General features: G+C 35.5%; 1 protein-coding gene across 1 annotated transcript in view; it reads right to left on the bottom strand.

The window, feature by feature from the left end:
* Positions 1 to 20807, bottom strand: part of SLC22A23 (solute carrier family 22 member 23) — a 79237-nt gene that overhangs the window by 8912 nt on the left and 49518 nt on the right. Inside the window, exons 4-9 of the mRNA XM_072411775.1 lie at positions 8748 to 8916; positions 6787 to 6914; positions 6170 to 6272; positions 4223 to 4461; positions 1799 to 1831; positions 835 to 958 (exon numbers count right to left, since the gene is read on the bottom strand). Coding sequence (XP_072267876.1) covers positions 835 to 958; positions 1799 to 1831; positions 4223 to 4461; positions 6170 to 6272; positions 6787 to 6914; positions 8748 to 8916 — 796 coding nt within the window. The remainder of the gene's footprint in view (positions 1 to 834; positions 959 to 1798; positions 1832 to 4222; positions 4462 to 6169; positions 6273 to 6786; positions 6915 to 8747; positions 8917 to 20807) is intronic.

Raw genomic sequence — 20807 nt, 5'->3', positions numbered from 1 at the left:
CTTCTCCCCAGCCAGTCAGTTATGGTAGATCTTATCCTACGACGTTAGCTTTCTTTTCTGCATCAAGAGCAGCTGGCTGATGACATGGAACTATATTAAACACCATGCAATGTGCAGGTAAATATCTTCCATTATGACATATGTTACAATATTAGGAGGGAAGCATCACAGGATTTTACAGGTGGGAAAAAAGGGCCCTGAGATATGCAACCTTTCCTAAAAGGCAGTTGTAAAGCAATGCACAAGCCCCCTTCAACTAGACAAAAACTGGAGGACATCGGAAGAAGCCAGAATACAAGCTAAAAAAACGGACTCGTAATTTACAGATTAAAAACACCAGTCTGTGTAGGGGGAAAAGGGGACATTTTTGGACTGGGGACTATTTTTGCTGGTCAGCTTTAAACTTGCTTTGTTTTTTTTGCGCTGGTTACAACAATACTACAGTGTCTAACCTTGAATACAGCAGATGCTTTATAGAATAAAAGTATAACTTTGAAGTAGCTAAATTACTTTTAAAAACACAGCAACAAAGGTGAGTCAGCTTGGATACAAGTTTGGATTATATACTGACTATAAAAAACAGGCGTGTCAGCATTTTTTATAAGTGACTTATAAACATGAATCAGTTAAGCAGACCAAATAATTATTGCAACAATCAAAGTAGACAACTATTAGATACTACTAAAGGGTACACTCTGAATAAGTGGAAACGGTATATGCTTACAAATATGGTTTACAAAATCTTTACAGAAATAAATCAGCAGCTTTGTGACCCAGAATTCTATTTATGAAAAAAGAACAAAAGGAGTGTTCACTGTAGGGTGATTTCCATACCTGATCACCGTAGGGGTGATTTCAGAGCAGAAAAAGACACTTAAGCTTCCAACAGCATGAGAAGAAAACATCCCAATGATTGAGAATACGATGGAGAATTTGTTTTTTACAGTTTCACTCATGCCTACAGATAAAAGAAAGAGGTTAACATATTCAATGAAGTACTTGGTAATATTGTGATTCTTAAATAGAAATTTGACTGTTATGACTAACAGTATGTTTTACACAAAAAGCTTCAAACATCTGTACATGTACATCTCGTATAGCAAAACCAGCACATTGATTGATTATCGATTCATGATAGATCACAAATTGGGAATAGAGCTTAGAATCAGGGAGGATAGATTGGATTAGCGGTGATTGCAGCTAAACACATAGCTCCAGTGCCTACCAGTGAAAAGCTACGAGGATTCAGCATGACTGTTGCTGGTAGCAGAAGAATAGGTGTGTTTGCAGAAAAAGGAGCTAGTTTGGAGTTATTAACTTAGAGTTAAGTAAAATTAATGTTAGGCTGGTAAATCAAATTACAATCTAAATGTACAAACTTTACAAAAACTTCTTTAGATTTATCAACAAATGTTTCTTACAGGGTCCACCTAACCAATTTGTTCAGTATATATTCAGTAGACTATCACACTACACAGTTGTTCATAAACCTAAGAAACATATAGAATATTAAGTGTAAAAAAAATACCTGGAAGTGTAGAATTTTATACTTCTGAGCGTTTCAGATTCATGGTTCCCCGTTGTGTCTCTAGATATACTAGAGACACGGGCTAGCAGGAGGAAATAGTCTACACAGAAGGGAACCAGGAAAATTTGCAATCCCCAAAGTATTGGATTACAGCAGTGTTAGGTAATGACTGTATTTTGGTAACTGTCTCTCTCTGGAGTGTTGTGCTAAATATTACATTGTCAAAAATATTCTGTTCATCAAAAAGAAATTTCATAATAAATGTCATACCTGTATCAGGACGCTGAGTATATTTTCCAATCACTTATCACCAAAGATGAGCAAAATAAAAAAAAAAGAGAGAGATAAAGAAAGAAGTTAAAATATAAATCAGTGAATCTAATCAAATTGTGCAATCACCTTAAAACAACTTTACACTTTGCATAGAAAATTTAATTACATTCAGATTAAATATCTTTGACAGAAGTGACTCCCTTAATGAATCCTGAAGCCAAAGATAGAATGTAAATGGGATAGAAATACATATGCAGAAATGGAGAAGATTCTCAAGTCTAGCTGTACACAGTCATGAGTCATATTTGACAAGGGAATGTGCAGTTATATCAGCAAAATATGAGTAGGCTTTCTTTTTTATTATTAAAGAACACCATCACTACCTAGAAAGATTTATATTCTAACTTCTATGAGAAACTCATATCTGGGAACATTTCACTGCTCCTGATGAAGGAATATTTTGAATCTCAGCACTTGGTGCTGTCTAATATAAGTGTCACCCAAATGGAAAGTTAGCCTGTAGATGGAGTATTTTAAAGTCAGATAATAGGCATTATTAAATGTGTTTGTTTCTACCAGCTGATTTGTTGTTCATTTGCCTGTTTTTTCCAATTCAAGTGAAATGAATGGGCATGACAAGATGCATTTCATTTAATAGGACCTAAAAGCAATGCACAAAATTCTGCTCCTGCATGCTGCATTTTTAGTACACTGGCCTCACCAGTGGAAATTCGGGTTGTTAAAAAAAAACACAATCCTCCTCAACTATTTAAATTTCAAGGTCATACATTGTACATCTTTGAGGTCTTCCCAGCTGTGCACATATGCACATGTATATATGTGCTGTCAGTTTTACAGCAGAGGTCCAGTGCTGTACAACACAGCTCAGTAACAGATTTTTTTATAACTTAATGCTTGGTAATATACAAACACATTAATATACTGACGCTAGCTATGGCTTACAGGATCAGCTACAATGTAATGTTTCCATTCACAGTAAAAATAGCTATTGTGCTAATAAACCTACATCACCAGATCTATTCACTTTAATAGAAATATATCCCCATGACAATAAAATCTTGTTTCTTTTAAGATTTCAATGGCTATACATTTATCATACAAAGCAAATAATTTTACTGAACTGCATTTATTCTAGCATATTAATAAAAACAAGAAAGATACACTATTACATCAACTTAATGCTGCAATCGCTAAAGAATGAAAGGTAAGTGTCTATATGGTTTCTTAGCAATGGCTAAGTGATTTACACTATTGCATTGCAGACACTGGTGTTGAATTTCTATGTTGTCGTATTCTTGACAAGTGGATGCAAGTTTCCTCCTTCTCTTTATAAATTTCCTCCTTCTAAATAAATATTAAATAAAAAAAAGCGTGTACAACGATAGGAGCTCCCTTGCTCCCCACATGATAATCCCTATTTGTACCAACAGGTCAATCAGGCTTAGGGCATTCTATTATAGGACAGAACTAGGGCCTATGCCTAGCCTTCACTATCTGAAAGCAAAAGGCTCTGGATGGTAACAAGAGGTATGTATTAACTGTATATGATGTCTTTCTCTTGTGGATATGTTATCTGTTTACTTTAGCAGGTAGAAACATACATGAATGGTACTATGTGGTCTGTAAAAAGCTTTGTTTGATGGTGGAATGATATAAATACAAAAAAAAAAATCATCTACATTGCTGCAGTTTATTTTGCTTTTGTCCAAGTTGTCTTTAAAACATTGGTCCTAAGCAAACATTTCCATAGTAAAACTTGAGTAAACTTGAGAAACACAACCTTTGATCCCCAAACAATAGCACAATAATATCTCTGATTTACTAAAGACTGAGCATCATAGAAGAGAATAGGTAACACAACCAAGAACAGATATTTTCAATTCTGGACCAGGTAACAGCAGATCATAGTGTACCTGTTCAGTGAAATATCAGTCATGTGAAAACACAGACAGAGAACCCTGATTTAATGTAAAAAATTGTAGCACTGAAAGTGTAGCACACATGACTACAATCACACATTTGCCATTTCACTGATCTTTATATAAATCTCTCTCTGGTCTGCTATGACACAGGCAAGGGTTGCAAAGTTTTGAAGTTTTCAAAAGAAACGTAATTATGTGGCAAAGCTTTGAAACTCTTATCTGCAATTTCTTGATCCACAACTACAAACATTTGCTGTTGTTTCCATGGGAAGAAACCCATTTCAGGTTTGATTGATCAACCGTGACAGGCAATGGTCCTCTAGCCTTTAGTAAATCAGGGCCAATATTCAGAAACACCAGGAATTGGAGAACCCTGCTATACATACTCTCTGAACATACACACACACACACATATGTACATACAGTATATACAAACAATTTTACTATCAAGAATTATTTTGCACAACTAATAACTTACAGTTCAGAAGTCCTAGCTGAAGAAGAGATGCCAGAGCAGTTAAAATCATAAATAGAAGCAATCCTCCTCTTCTTCCTAAAAACCCAACAACAGGGCACATTGCCAGGCATGATGCTAGTGTAATCCCTGCCATAGCAAAGTAGTTGGCGTAGAAATTGTGCATCATGCCTGTGCCCATGTTGACTTCAGGGTCCATGAGACTTTTGGCAAAACAGTGGTGTATCCCATATCCAGTTAGCCTGTAAAATACATCAGAGTTCACAGATGTAATGTGCCATCAACAAAATTAAACAGCAATGATACAACTATATACTAGGAAGAACGATTGTTCACATGGCATTTAGTTACATAATAACAAAGTAAACTATTTGAAAAATGTTTGGTGACTAGGACGTTGAAAATCATTTTACTCATATTTTCATTTCCATTATTAAGCAATTCCTTCCAGTCGTTATGACAATGTATGATAGACAGGTGAACCAGTGCCATACTAGACAACTTTAGGTGATTCTGTTCATAGTTCATCTTAGGTTCAACTTAATTTAGATTTTTATAGCAGCACATGCTTACATTTATTTAGCTCCTACACTACTCTGTATATACAATCATTATATTGATGATATTGTCATGTGGATAAACATAGAAATGTACACATTGCTTACACTCTCCAAAAAAACTGACTTTTCAAGTGCATACATGAACTTCCTACCCAACAAAAAAAGACAAACCCCACACATAAATAGGAAAACCAGTAAAACTCCAACATCTCCAACAAGCCATTAAACACAGCCAAGTTGAAAGCACCACATATACTGTGACCCAAAAAGCAGAAAAAATATCTCACAGTACTAGCAGAATCCATTATTAGAATCTAATGCCCATTGTTTCAGGCACAAAGCTTCAAACACGCAATTTTTTCTACATCTGAAACATACTGCAAAATCTTTCCATTTAAAGCAATTCAGTAATGCTTTAGCTTTGCCTAACTTTCTGTATGATGCTTTTCCCTATGTCAAAACCATGTAGTCCTTGTTGCCCTATGTGTTTCTGAAAATAAAGAAAAGCAAAGCTGAAGAATACTGCATTTCCTTCTCACCCAACCTAAAGCTTGCTCAAAACCAGAAACTAGGTCTAAGAAAAGTTAAAGCAACAAAACCATCAGTACAAGCATAAACACTGCTCCGTGGGACGAAATTCCCTTTAGTAACCACATACAATCTTTAGGTTAGGAAAAGATAATCAAGGAGCTGCAACACAGCAAACCAGGAGAAAACAATGAATAAAATCCTACAACAGTCCCTAGTGCAGGCTTTCAGGCAACCACCCAGTAGAAAACTTTATTCTGACAAAAATGCTAAAAAGGGAATGCAACCTTGCAACAAGAAGTGCTGCAGATTGTTCAGCCGCTACCCATGCATTTGCCTATTCACTTCCATCCTATTCATTAAAAAGCGTCACACACGTAAAAAAATATTCATTATTACTGGGTCATACAGCTGCACCAACAGTAATGCAGTTTACCTCCCAACAAGTGCAAAACAGAACATTAAAAACAAGAATTAATCTACAATAATAGATTATAAAAGAACAAAAGAAAGATTATTTCTGTACACCTGTGGGACATCATTTCTCACCACCCTGATCACTCTATAAAAAGACATGAAAGTTTTGGTTCATGTCCATGGAGCTTTAAAAATGCAAACCCTTTGAAATACAAATGATAATTGTGTTTGATACAAGATATAATAGACTCAATGTGGACCTCAGAATTCTAAATGACTTTTAAATAGTTTTATGATCATTCTCACCTCTGAAAACACTCCCTCTTACAATTTAATAGTCTATTCATTTCTTACTTTAAGTTTTTTTTTTTTTTTTCTACCAGTTCTTTTTTTTTCTGTTCTCAACATTTATTAAGTTAAGATAACATGCCTTAAATATACTTACGAATTCACACAAAGAACCAGAATATTCTTCCACAGGTTCCTTGTTCCCACCACTTTCACAATGCAAACTCTTTTTGGTCTTTTCAATAGCTCTCTCTCCAATTCTGCAATAGAATAACACATCCAAGAGTTTATGGACAATACATATTCATTAGCATGCACTGTATGTGATTGTGAATGCATACAGCCTGCACTCTTCTGGGAATGCTTTTCACAAGATTATGGTATGTACAGGAACTTGTGCCCATGCAGCCAAATGAGCACTTATGAGGTGAGGATCTGATCTTGGATGAGAACATCAGGCTTGCAATCAGCATTCTAATCATACTTTAGGTCAGTTCCTGTATACCAAATTCATCTAATCTTTTCTGCATGGACCTAGTTTTGTGTGAAGTTATACTGAAGTACAAAAAGCCATCCACAAACTTTTCACAATGTTTTAAGTACACGTTGTCCAAAATGTGTTATTATGCTTAATGCTTCACTACCGTATATATATATATATATATATATATATATATATATATATATATATATATATATATATATAATAAATCGCCAGGCCTTCTATGTACATTTTACTACAATATAATATTCAGTATGGCACACGATGCCCACCTGGCATTATTCCTTTGATGTCAGTTTCAGTGTTAACCCTGTTCTTGTGAAGGATCTGAAGAATTTGCTTCTTAGAAGCTTCATACTGCATTGTAGCCATCAGCCATCTCAGAGATTCTGGAAAGATGCTTCAGAAAGAATTGAAGAGATTATTTGCAGGGAGAAAAGGTAGGTGCATAGGAGTTAAATCACATTGCATTGAGTTATGGAAAACAATATAAGGTGTGTTATGTGCTGTACATGAGTACTGCAATGCAAAGCTTATCACACCAAAATGCACATCTATAATACAGTGCAACACATAAACTACATATATTTTGGGTGTTGGCCTGCACTGCAGGATCTTTATAATTATGAATATGCTGCCTAATACATTACAATGCATGTTATTATGTTATGGTGTGGGTAGGTTCTAGGAAAAAGCAGAAAGAAATGTGCTATAATCACAATAAATATACAATAAAGTACAATTTTACCATTTAATAAGACTATCGAAAAAGGGGAAAATGTGTTTTAGTGCTCCTCCTACTTTGTGTCACAGTACAAAAATCTTTTAACGTAACTATGAACTTGGTTAACAAATATGGAAAAATAATCACACAGTATACATGAAAATGCATTATTGTTGGATACATGACACAACTAAAAATGTCCTTGAAGCGTATGTGTGGGCAAATTCTAAACACATGCTCACAACTCCTTAGTGCAAGCACTTTGCTTCCATTTATGTTGAATAAAAGTGTTGCATGTACTGAAAAACTGTTCAAAACACTTTTAAAGAGATATATTATGCATGTATTAATTAACCTGTGCTACATTTTTTTTTTAGAATTTTCACACATATACCTAAAAAACACTGTTGGAGTTTTTAAACTGCTATTGTGTTCAGAAGTTTGGGCATAATACACAATAGTTTTATTGGGACATGTATTATGATTTGACATGTAGCCTCTCCCTCTAACACTCGATACAGTGTGATTAGCATTGTTTTTGCATTCTTTTTTACTGTGTTTCTCTGAAAATAAGACCTAGCCCAAAAATAAACCCTAGCATGCTAATCATGCAAGGGGGAAATGTAAGCCCCACCCCGAAAATAAGCCCTATCAGCAGCTTCTTTGTGCAAGCTTCTTCGGAAAGTGCAGTCACATGGTACCCGGCGACGGAGGGATACCAAGAGAAGAGGACTAAAGTAGTTGGGACGCACACCGCAGGATCGGAGTAAGGTATCAGTAGTGGTGAGTACTTTTTTTTTTTTTTTAACAAATGCTGTAATGTATGTATGTGTGTTCACATAGATGGGCATGTTCTGTATTGTGTGGGGGCACTATATACAGTATGTGGGGGCACTTTATTATGTGGGGAATGCATTCCACACATACCATAATATGTGGGGGCACATATGGGGATACGATATTGTGTGAGGGCACAATTTTTTTTCTGAGAGAGCAATCAAAAGTTTTGCTGGAGGGCTCATTGATTTCTACGGTAGTTACGCCTCTGGTAACTGTCATCTTTTTTGTTGCCACCTGTCTCATTTTTGTACATGAATAAATATAGATTTTTGTACATGAGAAAAATAAGAAATCCCCTGAAAATAAGCCCTAATGCGATTTTCAGAGGTAAAATTTATATAAGACCCTATCCTATTTTCAGGGAAACACGATAGTTATTATGATAGCACTGACTTTAAATGCTAAGAAGCTACTTTTTTTAATATTTATTTTTATCTTCTTTGTGTCAAAGAGATATTGTACTGAATGTCCCAAATTTTTGTGAAATTGGGTTTTAATAATTTGATGGTAAGACACTTTTCAAAGTTGACATATCAATACACATACATATACAATAAGTCCTACAGCTATAAAATAACAACAAATGTGAAACAATTTATTCTGAGAAATGCTTTGCAAATTGTAAAATCCATGAAGAAAATTCTACTGATAAAATAGGAGAAAACTTACTACCAGTAGGAGAGCATCAAGATAAAAGGGCAGATGATGACAGCCTGGAGAATCTGCCAATCTCTACAGAGCGCTGCCAAACCTGGCAAAAGGAACTGCCCGGCCATTCCAATGAAACTGGCCACCATGGTGATCATGAATCTGTGGCCAGGAGGGCACAGCTCTATTCCTGGAACAGAGAAAAAGTCAGATATTTAATTCAACATCAATTGACAGTGCATGTCACACATTAATGAATAAAAATAAAATGATTCATTGTCTTTTTCATCCTTTAATTTACCAAAATAAAATCAAACCAGCCAATCAAGTTTTCTTTTGGGTGAATGTTAGTTGTGATTTCTGCGATCTAACAAGCCTAGTTGTACAAGTAGCAGCAGCCATCTGTCTAATACCTTTTTCCTGCAGCAAGGCTAGAAATTTAATTTAGAAATTCAGATAATCAGTCCAGAGAGGGAATAAAATGATTCATACCATGGGATGCGAATTTAGGTTAAATTAGGACAGACATTATATTTGAGTGAATCACAATGTACAGCTTTTTTCTGCAGATCTACATACACTGTTGCTCCAAATCAGAATATTTTTCATATATGTTGACTAAATCCATACACTAATGCACCATCAGGGTATTGAATGTGAACACTTGTCTCAGAAGCTTTTGATGGAAGCAGTGTACAGAGCCTATTCAACTTTTTCTATCATGATGTCACTGGCTTGTAGCCTATTACTCAGAGAATGGCTGCTTTCATCAAAGGTTTCAGATACCTTTCTTTAGCTTTGTCATAGTTTCAATGGTAATGCATTTTCAAAAATCAATATAAAAGCTTTTCTATTCATAGTATTCCTTCACTGAACCCAACAGGAAACACATTTCTCATCCAAAATGACAAAATAAAAACAGTCATTACTACAAATATTTAAAACATGACATTATTTTTAGATTAAAATTCTTTCCCTATTTATATTTGTCTCAGATCAAATGATGACGTTCTGTAAATCAGTCCATATGTTATTGTCACGTTACAACATATGTTACTTTACTTATAAACAGAACCCACTGGAATGTCCTATGCTTGGAGGATGCTCCTATGACATTAAATGTATTCTATATACAACCACTGATGATGCCTGCATATATTCCCTTTTTTATTACATCACAAAGCTGCATTAAACAACACACAATCAGAAGCCTCAATTACGGAACACAATTTATATTGCACTATACATAGGATCCAGAAGAACCAGAGGAGAATTAAAAAGGAGAAAACAGCAGAAATCGGTTGTTAACAATTTAGGACGGGTTATTGTTATCTTGAGGGTTTTGGGATATAACATTTGTTTAATATGTTTCTGGGGATATAGCACAGTTCTTAAATAAAATTACACAGGGACTTTGTACTAGCACATGCAAGTAGCTGTGCTGGGTAATCAATTGGTCAGGAGTCCTAAAACACTGACATATGAGTGATATACTGATTATTTGAATTCCAGTTGAATTTGATTAAACATTGGTATACGCAACATGCTGTTTATCTGTCACTGAGAAACAATCATGAAAGATCATTTCCTGCAAGGACAATTTTATGTGTGTATGAAGCCTTAGTATCAGACAATACAGAGTACTGCACAGAATTACCAGGCCTTGCATTTCCACCACACTTTAGATTCGGCCTGAGAAAATAAAAATTGTCCGCAATTGAAACCTGTTGACACATTCTTAGATCAATTGCTATATAAAGCGATCCAGCTAGACAGAATAATATCACTACAATAAAAGGGTCAATAAATATGCATTAGACATAAATGCTGAGTAAACCTGCTGAGAAATATTCTCCTTACAACTGAAAACAATGAAAGAAAAATGATTTATGACACAATGAATGTTAAAGAGCAATTCCAGGCAACATGATAAAACAATCAGGGAACTGCTAATGCTATCAAACATATACTGTAATGTGGATTGAAATACAAGTTCTCTCAATTTATTTGTTCTGAGTTATATTTAATCAACTGTGTGCTGATTTAACATAGGGGGTAAAGTGATCTCCATTTTGAATCTGTACTTTGAAACTTTTTATCATTTAATTTGCTAAATCTTTACTCAGATTTAACCTTTTAATTGTGGTATGAATATAGCTGATGGCTGTGTTTACCTAATGACATGTTCATACACTGGAATGTTTTAGGACAGATAGAAAGTAGCCTTCCATGGGTGTGTTTGGGAATAATTGCCCAACTTTACAACCTGGTAAGTGAAAGGAGGTTCCTAGTTTATTATACTAGCACATATAATGTCAAGGGATAGTTTGCCGATTCTGGTGCCTTAACTTTAATTGGTGCCACTTGCGAATGATTAAAAATGCTTACATTTACATTTTTTAAGCTTTTGCAATTTTTACAGCTGTTTCAAATCTAAACAATGCCGATTCTAATAGCAATCAGGTTGATAAATGAAAACAAACACATGTATGGAATACATGGTGAACAGAATACATGTTTAACGGGTCAGAGGTGCCTGCACACTGCACTACAGCTACTACAGCTTTACTCTTATTTGTGAACTTAGCCAGTCGAAGGACAAAATCGTTTGTGACCATGTAAAACCCTAATAATATTAGATTGCCAGCATTGAAAACCTTATGTCTACAATAGGTGGAGGGAAAAGAAAGTGGTGAGGACTTTTAGGGGCATAGAAAAATATGTTGAAATGCACCAAAATGCACATTTTGTAAAAACTCTTGTTTTCTATAGCTTGACCAATTTTTCCTATTTTATTTTTTTTTTTTTATTTCTTCTACACCATTTATTGCAATTCATTTATTGTTGAGAAAAATGTTTACCCCAGTCAAACCTCTGTGTGCCAAATATTCCTTACTATCAATCTCACACACTAGTTCAGATCAAACCGTGCTAATATTAACCCAGTCAAATTTCTGTGCACCAAGTTAGAGGTCACATCAATGTTCCACAATAGCTCAGATCAGATAAAAATGGCATCATGTGTAGCTCAGCAGGGTACAACTTTGTCAATAGGAAGTGAATCAAACTGGTGGTTGCCAATCACTGCAATATTTTTGTACATATTAGCTGTCCTAAAATCATTTAAAAGACTATTCTCTGATGATTTGTGGAAAATAAAAGATGTGAGAAATCATTCATGCAACATTACAGTTGTAAATGACAAGCAGGTACATTACTTTAAATTGCAATCAATGAATAATTTGATTCAAAGCCCGACTGTGTTACAATCACAGAGAGATTGGATAACTTACAAAGGACTTTACCTTTGCTACAAACACTTCAAATCCACATTCACTTAAAATGAAAAATCTGCACAAAACTGCATGCTATTTTAAAACCAATTACAATATGGCTGAACTAGGCTGTCAGATTTGCGTGTGCATGTTTTTATTAAATGGATCTCTTGAGACTGAAGCCATTCTTGAATATCTAGCATCAAAAGGATTCAGCGAGGTAAGTGAGGGGAAGAAAGTTCAAGCTCTGCAACAGAACAGGCAGTAAACTTTACATATTTGGCTGCACTAGAATATACTGTGAATTTGTCTGAAATGACAAAATATGGTTTCCTGGGAAATATTATTCTTTACAGAATCTGGTAATTTATGCTGAAGACAACAAAACGCATATTTTTTACTATTTCATTAAACGTATGAAATACTGTTATATGTCATTTAAATTGGTCTGAACTTGTTAATACTAATTAACTCTTGGCTAGCCATGAATGATGCCAACCAGTATGTTATCATACTGGCAAACTATATGCCCAGGAGCAAACTGCACTGTAGGTAGTGTGTTTGTCATGCGGCCAAATGTAACTTGACGCTTTCTGAAACCATGCCAGGCAACCTTCTACAAAAATGGTTCCCAACTGCTCCCATTGACTTAGGACCATGGTTGATCCTGCTGCAGAATGCTTGGGTCAACCGTAGGTCCAAAATAAGCTTCTGGTTTAGATCTCAACTTTTTATTGCTGGTTTAATGTTTGTGTTTTTTCAGGATTTGCCCTCTTTTTATTCCAAGAATAACTAGAATAGAAAAAAAAAAATCATACAAGCACAAAAAAAAGTGATATATTATTAAATTAAGACACATGGTTTAGCAAAAGCAGACCATCAGAAATCTGTGTCAAGTATTTCCAAGAACTTTTTTTTTTAATTTTTTTTTATAAGGTTCATCTGAGGAAATGGAGTGTGTCATCTTCAGCAAGTCTTGCTGTGTCTCTGTCATCTTGTACCAAGAAAAGCTGATTCCTCCTGCTTGTTTCTGCACCAGGCACCTGCTTTATGCCCAAGATAAATACAGTGCTTGTATTATCAAAGTGATTAGCATGGGTCCTTCCAAATGGCTGCAAATGAACAGGGGATGCTTTTCATAGCCTTGCACGTTTCAATGGCTTTTTAGAAGAACTAAAAAAGAAGATGCACTGTCTACAAAGAAGCATACAGTTTTCAATCAAGCAGCAGACTGGATATTGTTGTTTGTATTTTATGCCATCAGATTTATTGGTGGCCACTGAATGGTTCTCTAGTTGTGAGAAATTGATCTTGAGCATCAGAAAAACTTCACTGGTTATGATGCCACATCAATAAATCAGTGGTATAATCTTCAGGATGACTTTTATAACTTTGTAATGAAGCTAGAAAATTGGCTTTGACACTTTGGAGTCTATTTATAAAGCAGTGAAATTGACATTCACAGAAACATTCCCTGGTTCATTGATCTACTGTAGCGGATTGAAGAATGACGTCGGGCAACAACTGTACACGTGTCGGACTGTTCATCTCAGGAGATAATCTGATAAATGTATGCATACTTACACAAATATTCCAAAAACATGTCATGGCCAGTTTGTTATTGCGCTTTTACCTATATGGAGATTGTAAGCAATATGTGATCTGATTTCCCATGGATGTTATCACAACATATTGTTTGCAACCAATTGTTACCTAAGATAACATTTACTCTAATGGTGTCTCCCAAAAAAAACAAAACAAAACATGATCGCCATGTTAAAAAGCTATATGAAAAATTATTGCAAAGTACTGGGATTATGTGATCATCTGCAAACAATTGCCTTTCCTTTCATTTATCCATGGAGAACTCAATGTTAGCTACAACCTGGAAAACCATTCTAATAGCATAAAATATGTAAATGTTCCTAATGTTCCTTAAATAAGTCTATATTCCTAGCCATGGCAGTGATAAATGGATTCTTATGGTTTTTCGGGTGAAATCAATGTGTCTACTAATAGGCTGTAGGGTCACCTAATGAAGCCACCCATAAACAAAGACTTCTGTTCATTTTGAAACAATGGGACACATGTGACAAAGTTTTGTATCTGTATGGTGCTGCCCTTTTCAAAGAACAATAATTAGTTTGCAAAACTTTTCTACCCTGCTCAATTAATTTCTTAGCATCCGGAAACTGTTGGTTTTGATTGTTTTCATCTCAACTGTCAAACCACTGCATTCAAGATACAGAAGATCACATGCGCAACAGATTATTTTACAAAATTAAATGTTTGTGGGGCATTATCACAAATTGGATCTAAACCAAGTGTTATATATTTTGATCATTACAAAAAGATTGCTCCCTATATTTCTAAGTAATGCCTTTCATGTTGGTAATACAGAACTGCTGAATCATTAAATATTTCTTATGTAGTATCTATTCTTGGGAAGTATGAATTGGGATATGGAGATCTTCCTCATACTGGACACCAAACAAATGTTTACTCATGTGCACTTTTTGTGTCTCAACTTTGGAACAGAATATAATGAACAAAGATGTGTTAAAAGAAAGAAAAAAATGCTCTGAACAGCTAGTCCTTAAACCTCATTAACAGCAGGGGATCAATTAAAAAGTTAGAGTGTAACTCCAAAAAAATTAAAACTGCATATTGGAAATAAGAAGCTGGATATTTAACAAGATGAATACATTAATTACAATAATCTTTTGATGCAAAAACCAAGCTGAACAAAGGCTAAAATGCTACACTGTTTCCCTGTGTTTCGTATTGTATTTATACGGGAAGATTTGTTTTTAATATATATATATATATTTTTTTTTTTGTTCCTCAATAAAACTATGGTACAATTTTCCTGTAGAGATTTATCTGTGCCTTTTATCTTGTATCTGTCTGTATTTTTTATATGCAGTCATCCCATGACAATCATCAAGCTGCGGCTGACACAATCGTACTTTTTTTCTGCTCTATACCGCAAAGTGTTTCATATGCCCAGTAGCTGTGACAGTCATGCATCAAATAAGAATATAAGAAAATGAGAACATAAGAACACCTAGGGCCAACTGTAATGCATATGGTAGCTTATATCAACTCTTCTTAAATGTAAAATCATAGAAATATACTATTTCCTCAAATGCACCCTACCCATTTGGCGACTATAATTTTAACCCCATAATGAAAGGTAATAGATCTACATGTTCATTTGGGCTGCATTTGTTCAAAAGGCCTTTCTTCGTGTTTGGATCCACTGCTAAAGTAGATTCCTCAGCTGAACTATTATCCCTTAAACAATGCACCTTTTTCAAATATGAAAATGGGCCCATTTCCACTAGCTTTAAGAAACCAAACCACATAAATAAGGCCAAATAAATCCCCATAAAGTATTTATTTATGGTATGTATATCAAGAAAGGATGAAAATGCCTTGGTATTTGCATTTGGCTGGATGTCTAGTTAAATCCTTATAACTGTCAGTTAGCTGCTTAAATCCATCTTCTGAAAGGCATTGTGTTCCATGGTTCCTCTTTAACCACACCAAAGATAACTGAATACATGGAGGCATTAGATGGCAGTTCAATACAGCATTATCCATCAAAAACCTGCTCTCCTATGGGGAAGGCCAGCTGTATTTAGCTGTACAAAATTATAGAAAACTATATATATATATATGATAGAAAATATCGGCCCACTGACTGTTCAGCATTCTCAAGAACCAATGACTAGCACTAGTAGTGTTATTTCATCTCACCTACTGTATACTGTACCTAATGTATATCTAAAGCAAAACAAGTTTATTTCTCCTTAATCTGTTTTAAGGTAAGAATGTTTTAAACATATCATTTTTCTTCCATCTTCTTTGCCCCATTTGGGAGATGCTCTTCCCTTCAACACGGTGGCTCAGGGGTTAGCATCCCAGGCTTTGCAGTGCTAGGTCCTAGGTTCGAATCCCAGCCAGGACGCTATCTGCATGGAGATTGCAGGTTCTCCCCGTGTCTGCGTGGGTTTCCTCCGGGTACTCCGGTTCCTCCCACACCCCAAAAACATGCAGTTAGGTTAATTGGCTTCCACCTAAAATTGACCTTAGACTACATTATTGACATATGACTATAGTAGGGACATTAGATTGTGAGCTCCTTTGAGGGACAGTTAGTGACACAACTATGGACTTTGTACAGCGCTGCGTAATATGATGGCGCTATATAAATACTGTGTAATATTAATAATAATGTCTTACAAACAGAGAAAATGCCCCAAAGTAAGAGAAATCCCATGTTTGGTGTTCACACTTGAACAGTGTTTTGTGACCTTTCTAACATGGGGAACCCTTGTAATAACTTTCCCCTCTCCTATAATTACTATATCACAGTACTTTAGTGTGGTTATCAGTGGAAGAATGCCTTGCTGGCCAGTTGAAAGAATGTCACTCATACAGATAACCAAAAAGATAATTGATATCTGTTAAACTGACTTGAGAGGCACAAACTGCTCATTTTTTAAAGAAGCCCTAGCAATTTCTGGAGGAACCCTGGATAAGAAACACTGCACTAGAACAATTGAACAGCTTAGCTGTGGGATGTCCAACAGTAATTAAAATTATCATGGAATGGAAGTCACCCAGCGTGTTCAAAACTATTTGTAGTGAGTCAAAAATCTGAACTTAAAGCACATTCATTTTTTCCAATGTAGGTAACAATGTAAACTAACAAATCTTCAAGCTAAATGGTATCATAAATACCCAATTAACATGGAGAAAACATCCTACCATGTCATAAACCATGTGAACACACGGTAAGCAAGCTGCACATTTCCCTCTCTTTATTTAGGCCATAAGAATGCATGTTCCATTTCAGTGGTGTAAGCAGCTGGAGACAGGGCTGTCTGTTCCTTCTAGCAGGCTTGTATGCAAGAATACCCATGCAATCTCTGTTGAATAATATGCATGTCACATAGTCTTACTAACAAAGACAGTGAAATTCTGACAGCAGCAAGAGGAGTTCAGTGTGAATAAGGAGGTCTGAATAAAATCCTTCACCATAGAAGACCGATTACAGTATCCTTGTAGATAATTAAACTGGGTATCTGTATTCAGTACACACAAGATGCATAATAGAGAGAAAGTGCCAATCATATTAAACATGGGATAGGACAAATAATTGGAAAGGGAACAGGAAAAGAAAGGAAAAAGGAAAGGATGGTGACCCTAATATGTTAGACCACCAAAGACATACATTGTAAACATTTTACTGTCCCATTCCATCCAGCTGTTCAAACTAGACAAACGACCATACGAACACCACCTCTATGTTACAGACCTTTTTGGGAGGAAAGAATGGGGATTTTGTAATGCTGATAAGAGCAACAGAATCTTTCTAAGGGTTCAATGCTAGGTGAATCTCTCACAACCCACACATTAGCAAAATGACAAGAAGAGGCCACTAGATGTAATCAGTCCGATAGACCGCAATATTTATCTCACTTTTCTCTCTGTCCTTCCTTTTCTCTACATACTACAAAAAACGGACACAGTCTAACTATAAAATGGCAAAAACAAAACAAAAAAAAAAAACAACAGACAATTTAATGTCCTCATGGAGGAGACTTGTGGCCACTTAAAGCACTTTGTCAAATGAACTGTGTGTGTGGATACTTTCAATATTTCTTTTTTTAGCCTAAATTAATATTTTACATTCCTTTAAGTTCCTTAAACTTAGGTTTCATAGGCTTCCCACGTTTTTCCCCCAAAGTTTAAAATACATCATTACACCACTTCAAAGGATTGATTTTCAATAGGACACAGACAGAAAAAAAGGCTAAACATTATGAGACACTGAGATCTGCTTGTGCAAAGCCTGGCTTTGAACTGGATGATGTTACATGAAATTGTCCTAAGGAATCTGCTTGGTCAGTGTTTCCTTCCTACCATTAAGTGATTTGACACATGTAATTAATATCTTTGAAGCAAAAAAAAGGATTTCCTAAAACATGGCACTAATTAAATCACAGGTCTGTGACTTGTCACAGCCTCATCCTGCAAGCCAGGAAACTTTCTTTTCCCAACCACTGTAGCAAATTTCTGCAAAGTGGCATAAAGAGACCATTCATTACATATGGCTAGTCGTCAGAGGATGCTGAAACAATGCGGCATCCTTCCTTCTGCATTCTTCTTTTTCTTTATTCTCATTGACAGTAGCTGAATGGATTTTTTATTGTCCACAGGAGTATTTACAAAGATCATCATGCATATATTCTACACAGCAATTTATGAATTACAATTAGCTTCTCCCTATTAATACAATTATAAGAGGTTTGGTTGTACAGTCATCGGAGATAACCAGGACCACATTTGTTAAATAAATAAATAAATTACAAATGTGCCCTTCAGTGAATTCTGTCCACCCCAAATGCCTGGACTGATGTATATTAGCCAAAGAAATGAATGTAGGTCCTGCACACTGATAAAATAAACAATATATTTCAGGTAATCTGTACCCCCTTTATTTCAATGTAGTGCAGTGACTACTGGTTACCTATTTTTAAAAAGCACATCTTGTTCCAAATAATACTGGAGGAGATTACACATTACATTATAGTGTGCCAAAAAAGTAAACCAAGCAGCCAAGCTTCAGCTACTGCATATTAGCTTAAAGAGATAAAAAACACAAATTTAATGCAGATATATGATAAAATCTAGGCAACATTTACCGTGCCTCCAACAATAAAGTAGGACCAATCACCATCAGGGACTGGGGTTCTAGAGGGCTTTAAAAGTACAGGTTTATTCAAGTCATTTATTGTATTACACAAGCAGCACTGCTATTTATATACAACTGAATAATATTGCCTGTCTACATAACATAAATGACAGTGATTACAGTAAAGCTCATGATGACTGCCAGGCCACAGCGTATAACCTGTGCTCGAGTTCACTGCACAGTCTTGTGCTTTCTGTATCTGCCACAAATAGTACAAGATAGAGTGATATGGAAATTACCTTGACTGCCACAATGATCCTGTGAACATTGACATTCTATGTCAGGCCATTGCTATGTGCAGACAATAAAATGAAACACATTTGTCACAGCAGTATAAAAGCTGTTCTGATAAACCTTTCAGTCTTCCTTAAGCAGTTTATTAGCTTCTGAGTTTAAAAATAAAGAGAATCCAAATTACCTTCTCTGCCTGACTCACTGTATGCTCATTGAATTCAGTGCACCAATAAGCTGCAGTCCATTATAAATGCGACATGCTTAATTCTTTGCAAAAGGAACTCAACACGACACTTATACTTCATTACTCCCATTACATGCGTGATAGTTGCTAATATTATTAATATACTGTGTGGCCAAATGAAAGTCACAAAACATTTATTTGGACCGTCTTTAGCTTTTATTACAGCATGCATCAGTCATGGTTACCATTTTGGTAAGCCTCTACAATGGAACAAAATGTATTTATGTCTAGATTTGCATTTATTTTTCCACTAAGATTTGGTATTGATGATGGGCGAGTTGGGCTGCCATGTAAAGACTTCTCCAGTACATCCCAAAGATTCTCAATGGGGTTAAGGTCTATAAAAATAATGTCTCATGCTCCCTGAAGCAATTTATCACAATTTGAAACCAATGATTTTTGGAATTGTCATCATGGAATATGTCCAGGTCATCAGGGAAGAAAGGGGTCCCTGAGGCCAACAGGCTTGGGGAAGGGTGTATATACCTTGCAAAATATATTTAGCATTTCCTAGAGCAACTTTCTTCTGAGTCATTACAAACAAGTTCACAAAAAAAGAGATCAGGCCACTAAAAGAATATTTCATTTACAGGCAGGATCGGATAGAATAAATGAAAACCTAGCTAGTTCCTGTCTACCTGGGAACTTTGTGTGTTAAACTGCCTGTACCATTGCCTCCTGCTGCATTCCCGATATTATTCAACTATCCAAAAACTATATTATAGGTATAAGGTGAACTAGATCATAAATAATGATGCAAAAACCATGTATACCCAATATTTGCATCTGTAACTAACAGAACATATGTGTAGTTTAAATGATGTTAAAAAATTTATAAATATCATTGTCTTCAAATATTAACTGATAAGATAAGGATGCCCACATATACACCTGGGGTAACTAAAAAAAAAAAAAAGTTACACCTGATTTAATATATCCTGGTGATGGAGAAGCGTTTACACATATATTTGTGGACTTTTTTTTTCCTACCCTTTGAACGCTGTCACTGAAAGACCTAGCAACATCAAATGGGCAGCTGTTTATCTTACACTTCTATTTCAAATGTGCAGGGGATCTGTAAGGGTTAGAGCAAACAAACCGGCTCAGAATGTCTTTTGATGATGATTGTTACTGTAGGATCCTTAGTGAATTCGTATTTTGCTGATGTAGAGCTTCCAAACAGAATATAGATAGCTTCCTTTCCCTCCAATAATTCTCCATTTATTTTCCAGAAGCAAAAGAAAAGCCTGGCTTACATGAAGTTACATGCTCTTACATACCCAGAAGAACCGGGTATTTCTGTGGATACTGGCAAACGATGGGAGAAGTGGAAAAGTAAAGAATTAATAAGCATGTGCTGCTGGGGAAGGGGTTGGACCTGAATGCACAATGGATAGGTTTGGACCAAATTTTTGCAAGATCTGCAGATCTTTCAAACTGTTTTAACACAGACCATTGAAAATGATTTTTATTAGAACAGCCTATAGTAGATAGATTTGAAATGCATATTTTATGTGATGTAATTTATATCATATTATACTCTTTTTATGAAAGCCATACTG

The sequence above is a fragment of the Pyxicephalus adspersus genome, chromosome 5 (genome assembly GCF_032062135.1).
Source record: "Pyxicephalus adspersus chromosome 5, UCB_Pads_2.0, whole genome shotgun sequence".
NCBI classification, from domain to species: domain Eukaryota; kingdom Metazoa; phylum Chordata; class Amphibia; order Anura; family Pyxicephalidae; genus Pyxicephalus; species Pyxicephalus adspersus.
This window is presented reverse-complemented; position numbering and strand designations above follow the sequence as displayed.